This window comes from Oryzias latipes, chromosome 1 (assembly GCF_002234675.1).
Source record: "Oryzias latipes chromosome 1, ASM223467v1".
Classification (NCBI taxonomy): Eukaryota; Metazoa; Chordata; class Actinopteri; order Beloniformes; family Adrianichthyidae; genus Oryzias; species Oryzias latipes.
In genome coordinates this window covers 1,902,583-1,927,997 of record NC_019859.2, presented here as the reverse complement: position 1 = coordinate 1,927,997, position 25,415 = coordinate 1,902,583, and the positions used below count along the sequence as shown (strand labels likewise).

The window sequence follows — 25,415 nt, the reverse complement described above, 5'->3', positions numbered from 1 at the left end:
GCTTTAGCTCTGAAACGCCACAAGACAAACGATGTAAAAGACTTTTATTCTGAAACCTCATTCATTCGTTACCCTGGAAAGCTGAACAGAAGGCACTGTTGAACATTTCTGCTCAGTGATACGTTGGAAAACTGAAACGGTAGAAAATAAATCTGCTTGTTCAACAGGCAAATAGAAAAGAGATGCTGGAGTCAACATGAGGGTAAATCTATGACATTAATAGGATGAAAATCAACATTGTCAGCTTGAACGCTATCAGATCCTGGTGATTTTAAGGTGTCTTACTAACAGAGGTAACCACGCCTGGGATCACGTGACCTAAGCTTTAAGTGGGATTAACAGATCTTTTCTCCTCACATCCACCCCCAAAGCAGAGCAGGAGTCTTTTCCTAAAGAGGGCTCGCTTCGCTACGACAAATCTGATTCTAACACACTGGCTGTCTGCCGTGAACATGAAGCGTCTCAGATCCGCTTTCTCCTTAAAGACCAAACAAAAACTTTCTGAATTTAGGAAAATGCTTCAAACTTGATGGGATCAGGGGCCGTCGTTGCCCCCAAACCTAAACTTTCCATCTCTGGAGAGAATGAAGTGAAGCAAGGCGGGAACACAAAGGCCTTTTGATCACCTCAGTGATCCGGCAAAGTCCTAAACGGGAGTTATAAATGAAAACCGAGGGAATAAAAACACAAAGGTCGGATCTTTCCACAGAAAACAGGACAGATCCCAGACTGAGCCGTCTCTTCTCCTGAGCCAAAAACAGATTTTCAGAACAAAATTTCAAGTATTATCTTTAGAAGTCCGATTAAAATAGTCCAAAAGATCGACTCTTCTTCTTGGAAGTCGTCCTCTTCTGCTTGTGCAGATTTCTTTTCCTTCTGTTTGTCGTCAGGCGAGCCCTTATCGAAGGGGTCCAGGTGTGCCGTCTGATCATAGAACACCCGCATTTCAAACTCGCTCTCCAGGTAAGACGGGTGGCCGTAAATCCCGATGCCCACCGGCCTGGAGAAGTCCCTGGGAACCACGACCACGTCGTGGCCGCAGGTGACGGACTGCAGCCTGTAGGTGTCAAAGTTGGGGTGCAGGGTTTTGTCCGACACGTACAGGTCCGCGTCCCCCTTCAGGCTCTTCATGTGCAGGATGATTCTGCCGTCGTGGTTGAGGCGCAGGTAGCTGTAGTTCCCGGCGCCGATGTGACCCTGAACCACGTGCAGCAGCGCCCACTCCGCGGGGACGCCGCCGTCGTCCTCCTCCTCCGAGGAACCCAGGAAGCTGGCGGCCTGCGGCAGCGAGAGGGCAACGAGCAACGCGATGCAGCTCAGCATCATGGTGGCGGCATCGGTCAGGCAGCGAGCAGACAGCCTGAAACGGAAGAAGAGCTGAACGAGGAAGACCGCCAAGCTCTAAAGCCCCACGCCGACCCCCATCTGATCCGTTTTTTAATTACACGGATGCCATTTTTAGCCAAAATCAACAAACTTGTGTCGTTTTCTAGGACTCAGTTTCCGCAGAGCGGCAGGAGCTCATCAAAAATTCACCTCTGAGCTGCTGAGAGCTCTCCGTTTACATGCAGATTTACTTTAATACTTATTTTAATTGAACTTAGTTTTTTTCTTTGTGTCAAAAAAAGAGATAAAAAAATAGATTAAAATGCAGCTTTTTGACATTCCATCATAAAATGTGTAGCAATTTAATATTTCTTTTTATTAGTTTATTGAGTAGGCAAACCTTTAAACCCTTTTCTATTTTTTTTTTACAAAAATCCAGCTCCACTCATCAAAAACCATTAATGGATTTCATTTTCTTTTGATGTTCTTGTAATAATCTGCGATTAAATGAATGTAAATTACAGTTAAATTACAACCATCAGTTAACTGAAAACGGCTTATTTTAGGGCAACACTTGCTGGAACAGAAAATCAAGGCCAAGTTTGTTTAGTTTTGAAAACCACACAGAAATGTTTTTTTAAATTCTTTTAAACCCCTTTTTTAAGTTCAGGAATGAATTCCGGTCATGACCCAAAGTTGTCATAACTTCTCATGTAGTTTCCTGCTTGGATCATCAGAACATCATCATCAGCTGCTGAGGCAAAAGTTCCTTTTGGGTGTTTGGTTTCTGGAGGACAAATGGATTTAGAGGAATCTGACGTCCACACACGGCAGGTAAAAATAACCCCCGTCCTCCTCTCTGTCGACTCTGACCTTTGACCTTTGATTCGGGGCAGCGAGGCTCCGACCCACTCAGCGTCCAAACAAACACACAGCAGTCACGTTTAGTTTCTATTCGAGTGTCTTCGTGTTAACGGCAAACAACAAACCACAGCAGCCTCGATTCCAGTTCGGGTTGACCTTTAGCACCTGTTACCTCGTCTGTGACGCTTTCAGAGCAGGAAAAGTTCAACCGATCAGGAAACAAACATGTTAGCGGGGCTGAAACACTGTGAGCTAACTGTAACGCAGCCACGTTAAATGTTACTTTTCCGGCATAAACAAACGTAAAACAAAGTTTAGGGAAGAGGCGCGTGAAAAGTTAAAGCTCGAACACTGGCTAGTCTGTCCTAAAACGAGTCGTGAAAGGCGGCGGAGACTTTACTTACACAGCTGTCGCCTCTTTGGCTGCATCTTCATTGAAGTGGAACTTCTTCACTTCCAATCTGTGACGACACAAGCATGCGACGGCGCTCGAGCGCCACCTACCGGCTGGCGATCGTTCTACAACGATGACATTACACCTGGCCTGAAGTAAAGTTAGTGGACTATTAGATTTAATGTATCAATTATTCGTATTGTAATTATGTATTTTTATATTACTGGACTTACTTATTGATCCTACATGCATAATCATTTATTTATTATTTAAATTAATTTCTGTCGTTAGGGGATCATTTATTCTTATTTGATATTTTAACATAATTGTTTCCGTATTTACACTGACCCGGCCCTATTTTAGCAGTTTGAGGGACGACCGCTGATGTCTGACTGTCAAAACACACCTATGACCTCAAATCTAATGGAAAGAATTGGCGCTCTGCACATTAGCGTTTTAATGTTTTGTCAGACAGCGTCACCCATGTGGACTTTTAATCTGAAATCAGATTAATGTTTTATAAAAAATGGTTTCATTCCTATTTGGATGCTCTCCTAAATCCCTCATTTTGTTACCAAAGGAAATGTGTTTTAATGGATTTTTTAATCATTTATTTTAAAACACACACATACAGCAGAATACAGAGGATGTCATAAAGACAAAAAGCTCAGGACTTAAAGAAATGAAACGGTTTAGACGACCAAATGTGAAGAATCCAGACTGTAAAAAGATGCATTCATGTTTAAGAGCTGATATGGAATTATTGGATATGAACCAAAGAGAAAAAATCTGCTGCAAATTCCACATCTTATTTTTTTCCCCCCATTTTCAGCTGTTGATTAACAAACTATTTGCTAAAATTTGAAATCATTAACAAGAAAAAGAGTCAAGCTTCTTTTAAAAATCATACTTGGTCTGTGTTCGGAGTGATTTTTCCTTTTTTGTGTGTTATAAATACACAAAAGAAAAAAAAAACTTTATGGAAACACAATCTAATTGATTTAAAATCTAATTGATTTAATTGAAATCTGGATTTCTTTTTCTTTTGGTGTTATGAACAAAACACTGAATCTTTTTGACCGGAATAATTTACAGAAATAAAATACAGAAAAAACGCACATAAGTTTCAGATTTTTGTGTGTATGTTTAAAATAAATAAAACTCCATTTTCTTTGGTAGCATAAAACCTAAGTGAAGCTCCAGCTTCAGCGTGTCGTTGAGCGCGGAGGCTGAAGCCAATCATCTCCTCTGATCAAACGAAAACATCCGTTACTAAAGCTCTGCTTCCATTTTCCAAACATCACATTTTACTTGGATGACAGACATTTCATTGCATCACACGGAGCTGTGGTTCAGCGTTTGTTCACAGTTTACAGGTCCGACCACCGAGCTGCACACCAGAAAACCCTGGAAGACCTGAGAAACGTCCCGTCAGGACAAACGCCGTAAAATCAGGTTGAACTTTATTAGACTGCATATTTACATTTGCCTTGGCCACAGAAAGCTTCTCCTCACGGACGTCAACGCAAACCGGACTCTTCTGAGAGATGAAACATCTGAAAGCGCCGCCACACGGCGGTCTGCACAGCTGAGCCGACACGGGGGGTGGGTGGGGGTGGGGGGTCTGTCTGAAGCTCGTTTCCTGCTCTGCTGCCAGAATCATCTTCACATCTCACTCCAGATCCACTGATTTCACATCAACATCTTTAGAATTAGTTTACCTTTAATGAACACCAACTTCAGTTTGAAACCGAAACGAAAAGAAGAAAAAAGAAAAACAACAGCAATGTTGGGGGGGGGGGGGGGGTCTAAAATCCACCACGATTCTGACGTTTTCGCCTCGTTCTCCAGGTGAGCAGAAGCTCTCAGTCGTCTTCTCGCCGCCGCGTCTCCTGCAGACCGCTTTAAGGCTTCCGACTCGACGGTGGGGTCGGAGTCCGGACCGGGCCGGACCAGACCGGGCCGAGGCGTTTGGAGTGAACAGGCCCAAACCTCCTCACTGCCCCCCAGGTCTGAGAGAACTCCAGAGACTTCATCTGATGTCAGAACCAACCGGGGTCCCAGTTTTTATGGATCAGAACTCCAGAGGTCATCAGTGAGGGGAAGGGGGGGGGGGCACAGCGGGGAGTTGTGGGGGGGGGGGGGGGGGGGTTGTTTCTCTTTTACTTTAAAGAAAATCATGAAGATGTTTGCATTAAAAAATCTAACCGTAGTACCATGCCGGAGCAGCTCGCCGCCACTTAACCGTTTTTCAGCCATTGCGCAGGGGGGGGGCACCACACCCTGCTGTTATTAACCCAGCTCCTTTGCAATGCCCCTAATGGGAAGGGGGGGTGGACTCTAGGCTTCAGCCTCCCTTCACACAGGAGTGGGGGGGCATAGTTTTTTCAACTACAAGGCAGAGGAGGGGGGGGGGGGGGGGGTCATATGGAAGTGCTGTGCCTGCGGGGGGGAGGGGGGCAGAATGGAAACTACATTCTTGCTTGGACTAACACGAACCTCCTCGTTTCAGACTCCGCCCCCTCCTGGTTGATTAAAATTCAGAAAATGGCGCCCGCAGCGAGCGCGCTGCTCTCATCCGTGGTGGGGGAGGGAAGGAGGGTGGGTGGCTGGGGTCGAGGCAGCTATGATGCTGGGAGGTCCGCGGGTCTGGGGGGGCTGCAGGAGGCGGCGCGGCTCAGACGGGGGGGGCTTTGCGCCGCAGTAGATACTGGTGGATGTCGTCGGCGTCGCGCTTCAGCCAGGCGGCGTTCAGCAGGATGTTCTCGCAGCACTGCTGCACCGTGCGCTCCGCCGCCGGCGCCGGGTGACTCTCAAAGAAAGTCTGCAGACAGAGCAGAACGGCCGGTCAAAGACGGACGGGAAGGAGGAACGTTTGAATCCGGGATCAAATCCGGGATTTAACCAGGAAAACACGTCAAATAGATCCTAGAAGGGATCACTATTGGACATTTTTCCTCTTTTTGTTTTTCATTCACCATCTGTGGTTTGGATTTCTGATGTTTTCTCAGAGAAACATGACCTCCTGAGTCTGTGTCTTTCAGCTTTTCCGCTGAATTTATGGATAAACTGAAGCCAAAAGTGAAAAATGGTTAAGAAATGTTTGAAGAAAATGCCTCATATGGCGAATACATACATTGTTTTTATAAACTAATAAAAGGATGTAGAGGAGAGGCATGATTGGCACGAAAAAGCTATAAAATAGAAAAGAATTCAGAATGATCCTCCTGTCGTTTCAAAGATTCAGTGTTTCCACTAGAAACAGGAAACAGCTTCATGGTTTTTAAGCTGAACTTTCTTCCTATAAAACCGGAGGAGGATCTCTAGCGCCTGAATGTTTGCATGTGGAAAACAAGCTGCCAAACAGTTGTTGTTTTCTGTCGTAGGTTTCTCTGGGCGTTTTGGATCAGATCATTCTGGTTGTGGTTCTTTCACAACATCCTGCTGCAGACGTCTTCCCATCAGAGTCTGCTGGAGCAGCACCGAGCCGGCCTCAGATCTGCCACCCTGCCTGTTTTCCAGCCCCCCCTGCATGGTTTGAAGACACCTGACTAGAGATCTGGGAAAACAGTCGGGGGGGCAGACCTCGAGGACCAGCAATGGGCAGGTCTGCTGTAAAAGCGTCTGGATTTTTGAGTAGTTATTTCAGAGAGAAAGAGGGGTTTGATGTTGAGCAGCAGGTAGGAAGCCGGCATCAGGATGAACAGAAAACAAATCTCCATCAACCACCATGAGCAGGAACCGCCCCGCAGAAGAGTTTAGCTCTTCTATCGGCAGAAAAAGCTCAGTCAGTCTGCCCTCTAGTGGTCAAAAGTCTCATTTGGTTCGAGTTTCTGTCCCAAAAAACATTCAGACTTTCCAAAACACATTCTTTTGGACACGGGCCGTTCTGACGGCCGTCACACAAACAGGAAGTGCTCTGCGTTTCCTTACCTTGACTTCAGCAGCCATTTTATCGATAGCGAACCCATCCACGGTGAGCTGCAGGACAGAAAAAAGTCAGCCCATTCAACAGAAAAACGTCGTTTCTGCTGTTCCATGGCAGCTCGCTTCACCTTGATGAGCCGGGATATGAGGAAGCCTCCCTGGTAGCGGTTGTAAAGCTCCTCCCAGTTGTCTCTGACAAACTTCCACGCAGCTTTTCGGCCTTGTTTGCTGCTTCCCGCCACGCCGCCGATTACCGACACCGTGTCCTGAGGACGGACCTCTTCCTGCCGGTGGAAAGAACAGAATCCAGTCATCGTGTCTGCAGAGCGGCAAACCGACCGTCTCGGTTTGTCCTCGCAGAAGTTTCCCCATCCTGCTTTTTATTTTTTTGTTAAAGCTTCAGATCAAAATCATTTCAATGTTTATCACAAAGCATTTTTTGTTCAAACTGAAGTCCATCATCTTCAGAAAGTGCAGTTCAGCGTCTGTAGAGGCTCACAGCGGCTGAAGGCTGCAGGCGTCTGCCGCTGATGCCGAGGTCCGGATCCCAGCCCTCAGGAGGAGGCCGGGAAAATCATCTCCGTCATCTTCCAGAGAGAAGCTCGGAGGATGTGGCTTCCTCTACAGCAGAAGTAACAGCTCAGCAGGTACACAGTGGTGGTAGTGTCATGGTCTGGGTTTGTTGCTCAGCAGGACAAAGTCCAGTTTTTTCCCCACTATAATAAACTTCTTTAAATAGAAACAGCATTTGTTTTTAGTTCCTGATGTGTAGATTACACGTATGATCTGAAGCTTTGAAGTTTGACAGACAGAAGAACCGGGTCGACACTTTCCCCCATCAGTCTGTCCGTAAACGGTTCTTCTTCACGCCGCACCGCAGGTTTGAGAGGCGTTTTCCTCCCAGAGCTTTTTTGTTGGAACTCCCGATAACCAAGAGTTCCTTTTTCCCGCCAAAGCCTCAGATAAACACATTGAACTCTAGTTCAATGTGATTCAGAGTCCAGCAGCTTCATGGACTCAGATCAGAACCAGAACCAGATTCTGTCTGACAAATGTGCAGCTGAATGTAGGAGGTTTGCGTACCGACAGAGCAAAGCTGAGGACCTTCTGGATGAGATCAGGAGCAGAAATGGCGCCGAGAACTCGTTCAATGCGGTTCCTCTCCTCCTGCATGTCCGCTTGTTTGTGGAGCTGAAGGAAAACAAACAAACAAACAAACATCAGACAAACTTTTCCTCCGTTCATTCATCAGTTAGCTTCTACAGTCAGGACTGCGACTAAAACGGCGTCTTTCCCTCAAAGACAGAGCAAATGTCCGCCTGGTTCATGTCATCCGTGTGAATCCAGAGACGGAGAAAAGATCCTCACTGAACCACGAAGGCATAAAAACTGACTTTACCTTCAGCATCGTGTCCAGCGTGGCGCCGTCTCCGTGTTTCAGCACCGTCAGATACACCTGTGGGAGAAAAACACGCATTAAACACGCATCAAAACCAAAACAAACACGCATCAAACAAACTAAACACATAAAAATAATTTCAGCTCCACTGTTAAATCACTGCTGAAGTGAAAACATTCAAGCAGATAAACTGTGTTTTGAATAAAGTTTCAGTCAACAGCTGTTGGATTATACCTGGAAACCGGATGTGGCTCGACTGTCACTTTACTTTTGTGTTTGAATTTGTGGTTTTCTGCATTAAGTTCTGGAATCAGTCGAAGTGGAGTTCTGTTCGTCTTCATTGCAGCCATCGTGTCTCGTCCCGTCCGAACACCGACCCGCGGCTCTGCACAGAGCAGCAGCCAGCCGTGGTTCTGACCTCTTCTGGACTTACCGGGCTCCTCAGGTCTGCGGGCAGAACTTGTTTCCCCTCCACGTGGTCCTTGAATCTCCGTCTGGCCTCCTCCAGGGTGGGTTTGTGTCCCGCCTTCCCCAGCTTCCCCAGAACCAGGCCTCTCAGCAAAGCGTCCAGGTGACCTGCAGCCGTTACAGGTGAATCTATTCAGACTCCTGTTCAGCAAAGCAGCAGCTGGAAAATAAACTTGGAAGACTGGGACTGGCCTTCCCCCGCCTTGCTGTCCCAGCCTAGCTTGAGGCCGATGGGGGTGAAGAGGTCCCGGATGAACTCCTGGATCTCCTCGTGGAAGTCTGTGTGGGACAGCAGCGAGGACAGCACTCCCAGGTTGCAGCTGAGGTCGCTCCACACCGTGTAGTTGGGCTCGTTGATGAAGGCCTCCATCAGCTTCAGCACCTCCACCGTGCTGATCATCCCTGCACGAGACTGGAGCCGCAGAGCGGTCAGAACCTGCTGGAAGCCTCCGGTCCACAGGAGTCATGAGCTTCAGCCGAAAGGAGCTTCTGTGAGACTTGTGGCTCGGTTCTACCAGAAACTACACTTTCCAGCTGGTATGCGTTTTAAACCCATCAAAGCTGTGGGCGGGACCGTCGGCACGGAGCCGTATGGCTGGATAGCTCTGACACTGCTCGCCATTTTCATTACACTACTAGGCTAGCGGCAGCGTGTGTGAAAAAAATGGATGATGGGAAGTAGGGGTGGGCCAGTGGTACAACCAACAACTATGAGGTGAATTTCTGATCAACTCCTGCTGCTCTGCAGAAACTATGTCTTAGAAAATGACAGGTTTGGGGATTTTGCCTGAAAACGGCATCATGGTCACAAAAAGACCACTGGGAGCGCTCTGACAGTCGGTCAACAGATGATCGGAGAGGAACTTTAAATGATAAAAACTGTCAACAAAACTTCAGACACACTGAAAGTTTGTCTTTGTTGACAAAGAAAGAGAGGAGATCTCATGAAATCCACCGCGTCTGTGACTAAAGATGTCTACGCACAGACAACAGCTGACGGCACAATAACAAACTCAAAGCAGTGAACGTTGTGGAAGAACCACTCCAAAGGTGAGGAGGACCAATACAGAACCGCTAACCGATGGTTCTGAAGGACGTGAAGACCGAAGAAAACTGTCGCAGCAGCTGATGGGGAGGAAGATCGACAGATAATTGACCCACACCTTAGAGTGACAAGATTCTGTTTTATGAGATCAAAATCCAACATTTTCTGTTGATCCTGAACCGCTCCAGCAAACAAAAGCCGGAGTTCAGAATCGCTGTTTCCTCGCAATATGGCGGTTTTACAGTTTTTTTAGTGCAGTTTTGCATGACTTGATTTTTTTTTTTAAACTGCACACTGTTCTGCGTCTTGATTGGCTGTTGGCTCATCCATCCGTGTCCTCTGGACTGCGTCTCCCGTACATAAAGTGTCGACTGCTAAAACACGTCCTTGAGAAACTAAAAAGCCACCTGTTATTTAATTTAGTTTGAGAAAACATGTCTTAGTGACTTGGATTCTTGTCTTAAAATAAAAATTCCTGACTTTCTTTCTCCATTGGCAGATTTTTGTCTGTGCTTATTTTACCAAAGTATGCCAGCGGGGTGAAAGCGGTTCACCTCTTTCTAAGTGGCTGTTTTCATTCACCAAAGTCGCATAAATCTTCATTACGATCAGATCTTTGACTTATTTTTCATTAAAGGTTTGACCTTTTAGAGTTTGAACGAGAGAGGAACGTGGATCGAGTGAGGAGTTTAACCGTCTTAAAACATCTGGAATCGCAGGTTAGTTTTAGAGCTCGACGCCTACGATAAATGAGGAACCACCATCCACACATATGGGTCAGTTCCCATCATCTCTGTAAAGGTTCAGCCGTACCACACAAACACATTTGTAACTAGCAGTGTATGAATTCCTTCACCACTCACTACTCTGTGTAAACTACAATTCCAAAATCCTGTCCTGGAAACTTCCCAGAAGTCTCAGCGTACAGCCATGCTCACCAGATTGGCAAATATAGAAAACAATGTCCGTCACCAAGATCCTCCAGGATGACATCATCAGGACACGGTGGATTCATGAGTGATGTTCCTATTTTTTAGATATTTACTTTGGAAAATGGGGAATTCATTTTTAGCATTAGAACAAACAAACGTGGTGAACATGTGTCTGAGTTGCATTAAATCCTGCACTGTTGAGTCTTTTGGGTTATATGGAGCAAGGGGGGGGGGGGGGGGGGCCCCCCCCTCGTCTCCTTTGGCTCCTCCCACCCTCCGCCTGTGTGTTGCAGCTTACGAGGGAGAAGAGGTCATTCTGCAGGCCCAGCCGGTCCACGGGCTGCAGGCTGAGGTCTCGGACGCCCGGCAGCAGACTCTCCAGCATGGACGAGCTGTACTGGATGCGGTAGAAGCCCACCGTGCCGGGGTTGATCTGTCAGCAGAACAAAAGCACGACCCGCTCAGACGGCTTCAGGCGTGTTCTGCTCATGAAGGAGGCTCATAAATCAGAGGGCAGGGCAGGACTGACTCATTCCCAACGGATCCGGGAGCAGTTTTGGCTCCCATCTACACGTCGCTGATGGAACATAGATGGGAGTCAAACAAGCCCAGACCCGTTTTTCTCAGTTTACACTCAGAGGACGTCGATGAAGAAATCCCCGAGCGATTCCACTCCAATCTGCCTTCATGCTCTGCTGCTGCTGCACAAAGTCGGAGGTGTTGAAACCCGCGACTCGTTCGTTCAGAACTGCAGCAGCTTCCCGCTTTTCTGGAGGATTCCTTAAGATCCAGCCTGAAAGCGTTTCTGCCAGGTTTCAGAAATGCTCCGACATCAGATTAAAGATGATGACAGCTCTGAATGAAATACAAACTAAGTTCAAAAGTATATTACTATAAAGAACCAAGGATTACAAAGGGATCAGGTCCAAGTCTCCCCGTTCATTACTGGAATTTTCATTGACTAAAAGTACTAAACTGATCTTTAATCATCTTGAAGAAACATCATAGAAATATGAAGGATATGCTTCTTTTCTTATTCCCATAATGTGATAAAAAGCTCAGCTATAGAAACAACAAAAACTATTCGAGTCTTTGTTAGGAATCATCAGCTTTGACTGAATATTTAGTGTTTCCACTGCAGACATTTCTAAAACAGTACTGGAAGGAATCCTAAATAACTTCAGTTCTGCTGCGTTTGCATGACGGCCTTTTACTTTGTCTGAATCACACAGAAACACTAGAGAGGGGGAACGGCGGCTCCCAGACCTCACCTTGACCCACTGGTCTGCGCCGACGCCGCTCAGGGACACGGTGGTCTCCGGACAGTCCAGCAGAACCTTGAGCTTGGAGCATTTGGGGTCTTCACTCGTACAGATGCTGATGGGGACCATCCAGTTTGGACATTCCTCACCTGTTTGACAGAAAAGAGGAGGATTATTCCTGGATTTTGTTTTCTAATCAATGTATGAATTCACATCTTAAATAGATTTGATGCTTAACAAACCAAATCTGACAGAAAACATAAGCAGCGGTTCACTCACTGTTGTGTGGTCCACTGGCGCAGAACTTCTTCTGAGAGATCTTCAGGATGCGCTCCTCACCTTGCTGTAATCAACATCACTGGGGGGGTTAATAGAAGTGTACAGACAGACAGTAAATGAACATCAAGCTGTGGTTGATAAAAGTAGTAAACATTTAGAAAAAGAAATAAACCTTCATAATTTGAAAGCTTTGATTTAAAAACATCAAGCTTTTCCTAAAAACTTTGTTCTGAAATCCGTCCACATTAGCCATACGAAGCCCTTTTGAAGCTCACCTGTTCCTGGTCAACCGCTATGATGGGAAAGCCCATCTGCTTGGTCCAGGAGCTCATGACGGCAGCGATGGGTTTCCCGCTCGCCTGCTCCAGACACTCCCACAGGTCCTCTGTGGACGTCAGGCAGCAGTCAGAGGAGCAGCCATCAAATCTGACTCCCTCCTCTGAGGAAGAGCCTCACCTGTCGATGCGTTTTTATGTTGGAACTTCAGAAGATACGCGTTCATTCCTTTCCTAAAGTCCTGCGAAGGAAGCGCAAGTTCTGAACGTATGGTCGGAAACCCCGGCAGAGCCGCGCGTTCGACCACCAACCTCGTCTCCTATGTAATTGTGCAGCATCCGGATCACAGACGCCCCTTTGCTGTAGGAGATGGCGTCAAATATTTCGTCTACCTCTGACGGATGGCCCACATTTACCTGCAGCACAAAGCGCCCGTCCAACACGGCGGTCAGTCGGACAGAAACCAGCTGGGTTTGTCTGCGTTAGGTTCATCTGACATACTTAGACACCTGATAAACATTAGTTCCAGACACTTTCCTGCATTTCATAACCCAAAAGAAACTCCTCTGAGCATCTCAGCCCGTCTCACCTCGATGGGATGGCTGCTGTCCAGAGCGTCCAGGTCCAGCGCACGGGTGTAATCTGCAGACACGAACTGGGTCCAGATGTCGTACTCCGGGAAGCAGTGGTCCACGCACAGATACTCGATCCAAGACGCAAAGCCCTCATTCAGCCACAGGTGAGTCCACCACTCCTGCACAGGCAAAAGCAGGCGCAGCGTTACCCCACAGGTGCACCTCCTACCGGCCTGAAAGAGCTTATGTGGGCAGTGGAAAAGACGGTTACCATGGTGACCAAGTTTCCGAACCACTGATGGGCGAGCTCGTGTCCGACCACCAAAGCCACCCACTGCCTGGACGAGGAGCAGGAGTTCTTCGGGTCGATGAGCAGCGCCGTCTCTCTGAAAAACGGAGATCAGCAGTTTGTCAGGAGAACCTGCACGAAGGCGGCGGAGGAGGAGGTCACATGCTCGCCGCTGGCTGCACGCTCCATCAACCAGAGCAATTAAAAACAAGAGTTGAAAAATGAGCAACAAATAAAAATAACTTAAATTAATCTGATAAATAGTGGTGCTAATGGAACAAAAAACGTATTTCGGTGAAATAATAATAAAAAGTCCCACTGAGAGAAGAAACTTTTGGAGTCTTCTAAAGGATTCCTTTTTTTCCTTTCACGTTTCCGTGAATCGTGTGGCGGAGCGAACACAGCTCACCTGTAGGTAACAAGGCCCCAGTTTTCCATGGCACCTGAGAAGGTCAGAAGAGTTTCACTCAAAACACGTTTGTTCCAAACTTCTCCGCCTTCAAAAGCAGCAACTACAGTTACTCACCAGCAGCAAAATCAGCAATAGCTATGAGGTCAATTTTAGGCAGTGGATAGGGAACGTTGAAGTAGTCTTTGTAGAAAGGTAAAGTCTTAGTGGCCACCTGAAGGATGAAGACCAAGATGAAGAAAACACATCCAAACTTTCATTTGATCCATCTGCATTCATGTAAAAACAATGGAAAAACCAAGAAAGTTCACCAAAAAAAGACCATCCTGGTTAGTTAAAACAGAAACTAGAAGGAAACGCACTTCCAGAAGAAAACAGGCCTGAATGCTATATTTATGAATGACAATGAAACTTAAAAGGGTAAGGATCAGCACAAAAAAGAAAGAAAGTATTAAAGTTGACCATAAAGTGAAAACAGCGCAATAACAAAAAAGAAGTTTGTGAAAAATGTCAACGCCGGGTCTCGAACCCGCGAGCTTCTGCACCAAGGATCCCCCATGTATTTCAATGGAGACAAAAATCCTAGGAATCCTGGAATATCTGGAAAAGTTCAAGGATTTGAAGGACCAAAAGTCACAGAAAAAGATGAAAGAGCTGAACATTTGAGTAGTTGGATGTTAAAATAGCTGAAAAATTGTAGGATTTAAGCAGCAAAAAGGATAATATTAGAAAGAACAGGAAAACAATTGGTTGAAGGCTTTATAGCATTCAACCAACTACAAACACTAAACAACTGCACTAAAGCTGTTCTGATGAAGAGCATCTGAACGGCTGAATCCACCAGCCACACCTCCACATGTGGCGTTTCACTGATTCTGCAGCGTTTCCATGGTCACAAACCACAAAAAAGGAGACGCCGCATCTCCATCAAGTTTCAAGGAAAAGTGCTATAAGAGAAAAGCTACCATGTAATGTTTTTGAAGCAGTCTCTGTCAGTATATATATATATAATTTGATTATTTTAAGTAGCCTCATCTTTTTCTTGTAGAAAACCCTCCCTGGACAGACGTGATCTAGACAAACATCTGCAGCCGTTTCCTCACCTCCAAAGCAAACTTTCCCTGTTCTGCCTTCCCGACCGGAGTGTAGACGCGCACCGTCACGCCGTCCGAGGACTGGCTCTCCACGTGGTCGTATTCACCGATGACAAACGCTACAAGGTAGGTGGACATGATGGGCGTGGTGGCAAACTTCACCTCCACCAGGTTCTCGTCATCGGGGTATGGCTTTCGCTCGATGACATTCTAGAGACACAGACATGCAGGAGTCAGGCTGGAAATGGAGAGCAGCTATTTAAGAACTCTCTAAACTCAGCTTGATCTTTGCTCATCAGAACTTCATCAGTCTTTAAAATACACCAATATGTTAAAAAAAAAACACAAATCCTGTAAAAAAAATGAACTGGGATTTTTTCATTTTTTAGACAAACCCTGAAGAGTCTAAATTCAGGATGAGAAAGCCGTCAGGCTCTGGAAGGTTTCCAGATTGAAGCCAGACGAGCTGTTAGCCTGGAGGGGACGATACCGTTTGAGGGAATGTGAGACAGACGGAGGTTTGATTCTTAAAACCGCCGCACAGACGGACCTCACAGCACAGTCGTCTCATTTAGAAATAATATCAGCCTGAGGGAAAATCTGCAGTGACTTTGTGGCCTTTGTTATGCAAGCAGCTATGACAGAGAAGACAAACAAACACAAACGCACAACATTAAAGGAGCTTGGCGGCAGGAGGCGGCCTCCTCACGGTTCAGAGCGAGCAGACGGCGCCTACCATGTTTGACAAGGCTACCCGGTCCTTGGGGACGATCAGAGAGATGTCAAAGGTGGCTTTGATGGCGGGCTCGTCCCAACAGGGAAAAGCTCTGCGAGCGTCTGTGGCCTGCAGGAGACGAGCAGATAAACAAGTTCAAGACGGTTTGATGTCAGTGTTGAGACCCGGCTGGACCTCCTCAGGTCTCCTGGAAGCTTCAGGACAGATTTATGCCGTTATTGATCAGCTTCTATCAGTGCAGGTCATCGATGTGACCCTCATGTCTGCTGACTCTGCATCTACATGTGAAGCTTCTGCCTGAAACGTCCAACACGCAGAAATTCTGCAAACAGAGAGCCGATGTTCTGGACACTTCTGCTGCTCCGGTCCAGAACCACGGACTGTGTCAGAGAACTGGACTCAGTAGACCAGACATGGGTCTGCTTCCTGCTCCGACCAAATCTAGTCAATTCAGCTGCAACTTGCTTCCCGCCATGTTGGAGCCCGACGCTGTCAGGAAGCAGAGATTGGTCCTAGTCAACACTTCAACCACTCTGGCCAATCAGGACTGAGCTTGTTGGATGGCCACACCCCTTCCAATTTAAAGCGGACTAAACAAAATTTGTCACACGTTTTGAAACCTGGACATGGGGGCCAGCAGGCTCCACCTACTTTTATTGAGGTATTTCATTGGTCAGATTATAACTTAAATTACTTGAACTACAGAAAAAAACAGTTTTTCATCTGTGAATCTTTTTTGATTCACAGTGATTTGAATAAAGACACTGGAGCCTCAAAAGCAGCCGGCTCCTGGCAGAAACTGGCTCCCTGTGAGTGAAATGGTTGCCAGCTACTTTTAGATGCCGAACAAGAGTTTCATTTAGTATCTCTCAGCAAAAAAAATCCATGCATGTCGATGCCAAAATGAATACTAACCTATTGGGAGCATTTTCTTTCTGTTTGGAGAGTAAATTAGTCATGTTTATTAAGCCTCATTTTGCTGATTATCAATGATGCGCCTCCTCTACGGTGAGCAGTGCACGTTCAAATTACACAAGCACACATGAGAAATGCAATTTTCTAATAAATGTCCTCCATCATCAGAAAAAGGCCACATGAACATGTTAAAACACCTAAAAAACCGTATGGAGTGGATCTTAAAGACTTTCCAGGACTCCTGCAGCCTGAAGTTTCACCTACAACCATTTTTCTTATAAAAATTAATACCTGCTTCTGTTTTAAGCACAGCTGGTGTTTTATTTAGTGCAGACCTTTAATGAATCAATTAACAGAATAACTATTTTCTGAATAACTGTGTTCATAAATGAAAATAAGGGATGAGAATTTTCTCGAGAATGATCAGTTTTGTATGTAAAAACGACAAACATTTTAGTTTTCTGAGTGAAAAGGATTCGTTGTTTCTGAATTAACCTTCAGTTTTACGGCCCAGCAAAGCCGCTGTAATACAAACACACAAACACGTTTGTTTGAAGGTTTTATCTTCCTTCATAAAGAGCCTAAATGCTGTTTGCTCTTAGCACACAGCTTCTGCAGCTCTAAACCCTGCAGCTGACAGCCGATCCTGGAAAAGCCTCAGAGCCCACATGATCCATGTGCAGCTGCCGCGGTAAGCCACGCCCCTTCCTTCCCCGTCCTTCTGGAGCGGATCCACTCACCTCAAACTGTGTGACGGCGGCGTACCGCACCTCTCCAGCAGGAGTCGTGTATTTACTCCTGTAGAATCCTTTCATTTTGTCGTTCAGCTCCCCGACAAAGTCGATCTTCAGAGTCCCCGAGCCTGGAGAGGTGGAGAGAGTTCAACGATGACCACGAAGGGGAGCGGCCGCCGCCCACCGCTCTTCAACAGTGGGGAGGGCAGAATGATGCTCACAGACACAAACGGCGGGTGAAGCCTCTCCTACCTTTCTGAAGGGCACTAGGAAAGGACAGCGTGACCTTCTCATCCTCGTTCTGATAGTTGAAGCCTGTAGCATTTAATTCTAGAGAGGAAGAGGAGGAGAGGACGATGAGGGGCACAACACAAGCTGCAGGCTTACAAAGTGTCCCATGAGGGATGTTTAACCCGCTGAAGAGCATTTCAGTCCTAACCATCTCCTCCATGTGCTGCAAAAGACGCTGTGATGATGTCGATGTCGGCGCAGTTCATCACAATCTGGTTGGTAGCTTGCGTAACCTGAAAGCACGGAGACAAAACGACCTCATTTATGCTTTTCCTGGAGAAAGGAGAGAGTTTTAGACCAAAAACACGTCAAAAGCTAAAAGGTTAGTCTTTGTGGTATAAATTGTCCTGAAGGTGGAAAAGCAGCAAAAGTCGACATTTGATGCGGATTTATTGATCGACTGGATCCATTCTGCTGCAGGAGCTGGACTGACATCAAGCAGGTGGAGTGAAGAGAAGAGACCAGGGGATTCCACGCAGACGCAGACAGCAGACGCAGCAGAGCAGCTGGCAGAGCCACACAGTGACATTCACAGGGACAAAGCCGTTTGGCTTTCTGAGGCTGACGAGGCACAAACGCGACAGCTGACAGAACGACAGCATGACCCCCCACCCCCCAGAGCAGCCCTTGGATTCCTGCAAGAGTCTAAATGATCAACGTCATTGGCTGAATTATGTCTGAATGCCCCCCCAAACCCTACATAGTGCACTTTATAGCGCCTTCATTCCCAAATCCAATGCCCTAGAAATTTCACTGAAGTCTCTGCGACGTGTTCGTCTGTGCTCACTAGATCAGCGAATATAGACCACAATGCATTGCGTATGAACATTTATATTAAAAGGAAATGTATTTTTTTTAATAAATCAATGATTTTATCTTCAGAAGAAGTGGACTCATAAGTAATCGTCGCAAAACACTCATATGAATTAGATTTTAACTTTGTGAAATCGATGACGTCATATCCGCCATTAAAAATAAATAAATAAGTACTGAGCGTGGCGTCTGAATTGCTTTTTAAATCCAGAGCACTCTATAGTTTTTAGTAGTTAGGGGTTTGGGTGGGAATTTGGACAAAATCACTGAGGAGGATAGTTTTCCCTTTTTTGGGGAATCAAAAAACACTTCGGATCTTTAGAGTTAATGATGTAGAAATTAATCAAATGATTTATATCATGAGTCAATTTAAGAGATTATTTTACTGTTTTCAAAGTTAAAATCAGTTTAAATAGTATTCTTCAGTAGAAAAAATAGTTTATGATTTCTATAATTTATAAAAACTATGAAGGGGTTTTTCTTCAGCTAACAGAGCATCTAAATATATTAAATATCGGTTTCATAAAACACGAAGGTAAACAATGTAAGAGCACAGTTTACTGCTCAGATAATGTGAAGCTTATGAGCTTTTATAGCCATGGACAGGTGTGAGTCCCACACGACCACATTTACACTGCAGGTCAGGAGCTTCAGGCCTTTTAATATCTACAAGGTAAAAGCAGCAGAAATGATCAAAGAGAAGCCGTTTCCTGAAGGTTTCAATGTTCAGCACGATTTACTGTTCCGAGCCTGGAGGGTCGTTTTCTGAAGAAAACGTTTGTTCTTAGAGACAAACATGAGAGCAGCAGCAGATCTGCTAAATAAAATGGGACTCGATGCAAAGGTGACGCTGGACGACGGGGAATGCAGGAGTTCTCCTGAGCAACGCTGGGAGCGGCTTTATTTGCTCTATCAAACCCTCGGGACGTTTTCTATGGAAAGTCAGCCGCCGCATTGGGAGCAACAGTCACCTTTAAACAAGGACGGGACGCGTTAACCCACAGAGACGGCTTTGGCATGCATGTGCATGGCTAACCTTAGAGGATAAACGGAAGACCTGACTGGATGAGATTTTGGATGATCGCAACTTTAAAGATGTGATGAGATTACAGAATGTGGTTAATGGATGCAGATTAAGGTCAAAGCACGACAAGAGTGTCAGATGTGTCTGCAGGGAGCGTTTGACAAATTCAGGTCCTACAGAAAAGACCCCTGAGCAGTTCCAATAACCTATGAGTCTATTGATTAATATAAAATTGCACTGAACATGGATGATTAGCCCCATAGTCACCACAGCAGAATGGTCCTGCTGAGAGGTCAGTTTTAACTTTCAGAACGTTCAAGGTTATTGAAGCTTCTTAACGTCAGTGGAACCACAATGACATATGAAACAGATGCTGGAATAAGAGAATAGAGAAATGCTAACAGATAAAAGGACAGACTTGTCAAAAATCTGGGTCATTGTTAAATATTCATTACCCAGAGATGGACCAGAATCAGAGACATATTAAATGTTTGGGCAGGAAATGGAAACAGAAAAAGAAGAACCAAATGATTACAGCCTGTAGCCGACAGTCACACAGGAATCTCCCAACAGCTATGAGAACATTTAGGAATCTATGATGAGAGGGAATTATCTGGGACATGGGATGAAAGTGGCAGCAGGAGGAAAACCTGTTGGAGATGCTGGAACTGGCAGCAGATTCACAGGAGCATCAATGATTGTTACGGAGCTTTCTGTGGCGTCCAACACGTTTAGGGAAACGATGCTGTCAATAAACTCAAGTTATGCGTTCAACAACAAAAAAAAACACTTTCACGCCAACAAATGGGAAATAAACAGCAGAGGGGGGAATTCGGTCAGAACATTGAAGGTAATGATAAAAGAAACAGAATGTGGATTGTGGACTAGAGTGTGTGTGTGTGCATGTAGGTGTGTGTGTGTAGGTGTGTGTGGTACGCGCTCAGGTTGAAAATTAGATTTTTGCATCATTTCCAAATGTGATTTGATGTCAGTCTTTCACCACAATGAGAAGCAGGTTTGGAGGTCAGGAAAATGGCTACATCATCTCACTAACGTTCGCAGCATCTTCGTAAAAAGCATTCTAACCTTTTTGGTTCCTGATAAATGTACCAAGCGATTTAAGAAGATGTGTTTTCTTGCTGTGTAGCTCAAAACAAATTCCATTCTGTTTAAAGTTCCACTCCGATCATCTTCTGATCTATTTTAAAGGCTTTCCCTTTTAATTATAATGAATGCATCCGAGTGGAGCGGAGCTGCTGACCCACCGACCGACTGGAGCACCTACTTCATAAATATTGTCTTTCTCAAACAGTATTTAAATAAATAAATACTCGGATATGCAGTTTTTATCTCAATATACACCCCCATTATGAGGAAAATGTGACAAAAACATGTTAAAAAACAACTAAAAAGACAGTTTTCATTGGTACGGGTCTTTAATCGTTAATCAATCAACTCCCCCAAATCTAATATAAGATGCCATGCACAAACAAAATAATTGTGTTTGAGAAAACAAACACTAAATATGCAATAAAATGACAGAATAATATAACCTCTTCTGTTTTTTAAAACAATCTCAACCTGATTTAACCTATTATTATATTCTCCACATTAGTTTAATACTTTTATTAAGGAATCTTAACTTTGATATCATATGACATCAATGAAAGAAACAACAAAATTATTTAAAAAAATGTTTGTTTTTAATTAAATTTCGTCTTTTCATATCATAACCATTTAATTTTAGTCATTTTATCTACTGACAGCTACTTTTAGCCCGTAGTTTATTATACAGTAATTGTTCAAATGTCAGGAATATCTATAGTCTCACGCCATGATCTGGTAACGTGCTATTAACATACATTTTAGAAAATGAATTTATTTAAAGTTTTTGCTGCTTAAACTCTCGGAGGTTCAGGAGGAATAATAATAACAGCGACTCGATCGATGTTGCCGTGAATGATTTAGCAAACTAGTTTACCGTTAGCTAGTCGCTGTCGTTAAAAACTACCTGCATTTAAAAAAACGGGTTTAACCGAGCACTAGAACACGGTTGAAACGGTTTTGTTGTTGTTTTTAACGGTTTGAGACGTTGGCAAACCGATTTGGACTTCCTGGCTTCACTGCCCGTTAGCAGCAAACGTTGTTAACGTTTCAAACTGCTAGCTAGGCTAACGGGTCACTGGGAGGTTTTCGGTCCACGAGGATCAGCCGCTGCTGTTACTTTTAGGTCGCTGTTAGCTTTGGGTTGGACTGACTGAGCTAAAAATACGCGGCCAGCAAGGTCCGTCCCCCGGAGGGACAGCTTGACCAGTCTGATGATGATGGCGTCGGGAAGCTAGTTAGCACCCCTCGGCTAATGCCTCCAAGCTAACAGGCTAATCGCGATCAATACAACCTGGCTAACGACTGGTAACGCTAGCTGGTGGGATTACATAACTAAATCCCCTCCAGGCACAGACAGACAGACCTCCACCCTGCGTGTTTAGCCTCCGGCTGCGCTTTACCTCCACCGATGCCTCCAGCTTGCCCTCGAACGTGAAGTCGATCAGGTCCGGCTTCAGGGAGAGCCCGTAGTTGACGGGGTAGACGTCAGTCGGTAGCCGCACGAAGGGCCTCCGTTCGGGCATGGTTCCTGTGTGTTGGCTGGTTGCTGTACCAAAGACGGCGCCGTGTGTGACTCCGGTGATCCTTCCGAGTTGAATGAGAACGGAGCCGAGCAGAACGGGCCTCGCCGGTGACGGAGATCGGCAGCTATGGAGTCTGTGCGCAAACGACAGCGAGACCGCGCGGCCCAGAAACAGCAACATCAACTGACGCCCCTTCAGCTCCGCACGCAGCTCCACTCCTCTGCCCTCACAACCCTAACAACCCCTTCTCCGCTGTTACTGCCCCCTGCTCTTCTTCGGTTGCTTCTTTTGCGGCGGCGCCAAACTAAACGATGCTCACTACCGCCACCTGCAGGATGTAGGGGTTAAATCCTGCAGGCGGTTCATAGGAAGGGCAGCAGCCATTGACCAGCAGGAGCCATTTTTCTTTAGACACCAAATGTATTTTTAAGTCAGTTTCTTTACAATTATTTGGTAACGAGACTTCTCCTGACCATTTTCTGTAATATTAAAAAACGCCCCTCTCATCCTCCGCGGATGGTTTCTCCTCCAAGCTGGGGTCCTCCACCAGAGGCCTGGGAGCTTGAGGGTCCTGCAGTATCTTAGCTGTTCCTGTTCTTTTCTGGACTGAGAGGTCTGAGGTCTTTCCAGGTATCTGTTGTAGCCACTCCTCCAGCTTGGGGGTTACTGCCCCGAGTGCTCCAATTACCACAGGCACCACTGTCACCTTCACTTTCCAGGCTTTCTCCAGTTCTTCTCTGAGTCTCTGGTATTTCTCCAGTTTCTCATGTTCCTTCTTCCTGATGTTCCCATCACTTGGCACTGCCACATCCACCACAACGGCTTTCCTCTGTTCTTTGTCCACCATTACAATAAATTCTGACAGAACCTACTCCATTCTTTCTAGGTTCTGTTAGAAATAAATAAATACATATATATAGAGAGAGAGAGAGAGAGAGAGAGAGAGAGAGAGAGAGAGAGATAGGCCAATCGCATTGTATTTATTATATATGTTTCATTGTGATGAAATGTTGAGTTGCTTTTGTTTTTCTAACACTTCTGTTGTTGTATTTAATTGTAAGCAAAAAGTATAAAAAGGGCTTGGGGTTTTTTCAAATCATAATTTAAATTTGGACAAACAGGTTAGTTTACTCCTTAAAAGCCTTAGGGATCTCTAGTAAGAGTAAAGCAACACCTTCCTGCTTTGATTACCTGTCGATTTCTGGGATTCGCTCTGATCACGTTTAGGTCAGAAGGAGCTGCATTGTGTGTTCGTAGATTTAGAGAAGGCGTATGACAGGGTGCCGAGGGAGGAGCTGTGGTACTGTATGAGGTCGTCTGGAGTGGCAGAAAAGTATGTCAGAGTAGTTCAGGACATGTATGAGAGAAGTATGACGGTGGTGAGATGTGCTGTAGGTCAGACAGAGGAGTTCAAGGTGGAGGTGGGACTACACCAAGGATCAGCTTTGAGTCCTTTTTTGTTTGCTATGCTGATGGACAGGCTGACAGACGAGGTAAGACAGGAATCTCCCTGGACAATGATGTTTGCGGATGACATTGTAATTTGCAGTGAGAGTAGAGAGCAGGTGGAGGAACAGCTAGAGAGGTGGAGGTTTGCTCTGGAAAGAAGAGGCATGAAGGTCAGTCGTAGTAAGACAGAATACATGTGTCTGAACGAGAGGGATCAAGGTAGAAGCGTTAGGTTACAGGGGACTGAGGTGAAGAAGGTGCAGGAGTTTAAGTACTTGGGGTCAACAGTTCAGTGTGATGGGGAGTGTGGAAAAGAGGTGAAGAGGCGAGTGCAGGCAGGTTGGAGCGGTTGGAGGAAAGTGTCAGGAGTGTTGTGTGACAGAAGAGTGTCAGCAAGACTCAAAGGAAAGGTGTACAAGACAGTGGTGAGACCAGCTCTGCTCTATGGGTTAGAGACGGTAGCAGTGAGACAGAGACAAGAGGCTGAGATGGAGGTAGCGGAGATGAAGATGTTGAGGTTCTCCTTAGGAGTGACCAGGTTAGACAGGATAAGGAACGAGTACATCAGAGGGACGGCTCATGTTGCCTGTGTCAGCGACAAAGTCAGAGAAGCCAGACTGAGATGGTTTGGACATGTTCAGAGGAGGGATAGTGGATATATTGGTAGAAGGATGTTGGAGATGGAGCTGCCTGGCAGGAGGGCAAGAGGACGGCCAAAGAGGAGATACATGGATGTCTTAACAGAGGACATGAAGTTGGCTAATGTTAGGGTAGAAGATGTCCATGATAGAGTGAGGTGGAAAAGGATGATTCGCTGTGGCGACCCCTGATGGGAAAAGCCGAAAGAGAAAGAAGCTCTGATCACGTTTAGCCTGCAGGCACTGCAGACGATTTCCAGCATCACACTTTTTCTGTCCTGGGGTGTTCATTTAATTGTATGAGAGGTACATTTGAACTAATTCAGTGCTGAAACTACTTTCCTAAATATTGAAAATAGCCCGGATCATGATTGTTACTCCTTCGTTTTGAGAGGAACAAACAAAATCTGTTCTGAGTTTGATGAGACTTGTTTTTTCTTTTCAGTTTCAGTTTGCTTCTTGAACTTCATTTTTTTCATGGTCATTTCAGGTCACAAACACACAAACACACGCAAATGCACACACTGGTGTCCCAAGATTTTTTTTTCCTCAAAAAAATAGAGAAGACAAATGTTCAGTAGTGTTTTTGAGTTGACCTTTTTAGCTAAGCCTTCATCGTTTCTTATCTTCTGTTATCTTCCTCACATTTTACTGCATCCTAGTTTTCTTTGTTGTGTGTGTGTGGCGCTGAAGTCAACACTGCTGCAATCATTAACTCACCGAACCCCTTACAACTTTGCCCTTTGAAATGAAGGTTTTTTTTTGTCTAAAGGTTTGCGGCTTGTCCCTCTCTCTTTGTTCCTCCCCTTCTTCCTTTATATGGGGTGGAATTAAACACACAACTCCATGTTCTGCAGCCTGATGTCTCTTCCTAAGTGTTCTGTTTACAAAGCTGGAACTTCCCCGCTGAAATCCACTTTCATTCATGCTCTTGGCGTTGTTGTCACACTAGCTTAACGTGCATCATTTATTCGACTCTCCTTCTTCTGTTGACATTATCAGTTGAACCATTTAGTGTTTTTTAGTTAATTCAAAATCAAACCTCGCTGAAGTTAGCGAAGGTTTGAACAAACCAAAAATGTAGTTGTTTTAAAATACAGAAACTTAGTAACAAATAGGAAACATTGGGCATACTTTACTTTTTGTCAAATCTAAACTTTAAATTTTTTTTTTTTTAAATGAACACGTCTCCAATTTACATTAGTTTAGTGTTTATTTGCTGTTTGTAGTCAGCTGCTGGTTTTTTATGACATCATATCAGTAAAATCTGACTAAAATCAAACTCAAAGTAACTGAAAACTCAAAAAGTGATCAAATGTTTGTTAACTAGAGTAGATTTTAAGTTATTTTACTACAATTATCATTTTGGTTTTTCATTTAATGGAGATCAGGAAGCAGTCGTGTCCACACGGAGAAACCTTGTCTCATCAGAGTTTGGGTCCTGCGACATTTTCCGTCTCCCATGTTCAGGCCTGTTCATTACATCTTTACCCCGGAGACTAGAATCTCATTCACACAAGGGCCAAACCAATGACAAGCGCCCCCCACCCCTGTGTCACACCACATTTCCAACAGGCACCAGCTTGTTGACATTTGGGTTTGCTCAAATTTAGTGATTTAATTTCCTTGTGACACTTCTGACTCAG

At 45.2% G+C, this 25,415-nt stretch overlaps 2 protein-coding genes across 2 annotated transcripts; both read right to left on the bottom strand.

Annotated features, from left to right (window-relative positions):
• Positions 1-27: 27 nt before the first annotated feature.
• On the bottom strand, positions 28-2,766 carry c1h6orf120 (chromosome 1 C6orf120 homolog). The gene is made up of 2 exons (XM_004065485.3): positions 2,595-2,766; positions 28-1,360 (listed from the first exon to the last, which is right to left on the bottom strand). The coding sequence occupies exon 2, from the start codon at positions 1,324-1,326 to the stop codon at positions 766-768; it is 561 nt and encodes a 186-aa protein (XP_004065533.1). The 5' UTR covers positions 1,327-1,360; positions 2,595-2,766; the 3' UTR covers positions 28-765.
• Positions 2,767-3,180: 414 nt separating this feature from the next.
• LOC101158915 (puromycin-sensitive aminopeptidase) lies at positions 3,181-21,958 on the bottom strand. Its single transcript, XM_023956256.1, has 23 exons — positions 21,560-21,958; positions 17,364-17,448; positions 17,177-17,254; positions 16,931-17,052; positions 15,276-15,383; positions 14,549-14,749; positions 13,563-13,659; positions 13,446-13,479; positions 13,019-13,133; positions 12,762-12,926; positions 12,484-12,588; positions 12,353-12,413; positions 12,172-12,281; positions 11,897-11,960; positions 11,627-11,766; positions 10,654-10,788; positions 8,571-8,790; positions 8,344-8,486; positions 7,911-7,967; positions 7,595-7,702; positions 6,640-6,795; positions 6,518-6,565; positions 3,181-5,408 (listed from the first exon to the last, which is right to left on the bottom strand). The coding sequence occupies exons 1-23, from the start codon at positions 21,860-21,862 to the stop codon at positions 5,262-5,264; spliced, it is 2,802 nt and encodes a 933-aa protein (XP_023812024.1). The 5' UTR covers positions 21,863-21,958; the 3' UTR covers positions 3,181-5,261.
• Positions 21,959-25,415: the final 3,457 nt, after the last annotated feature.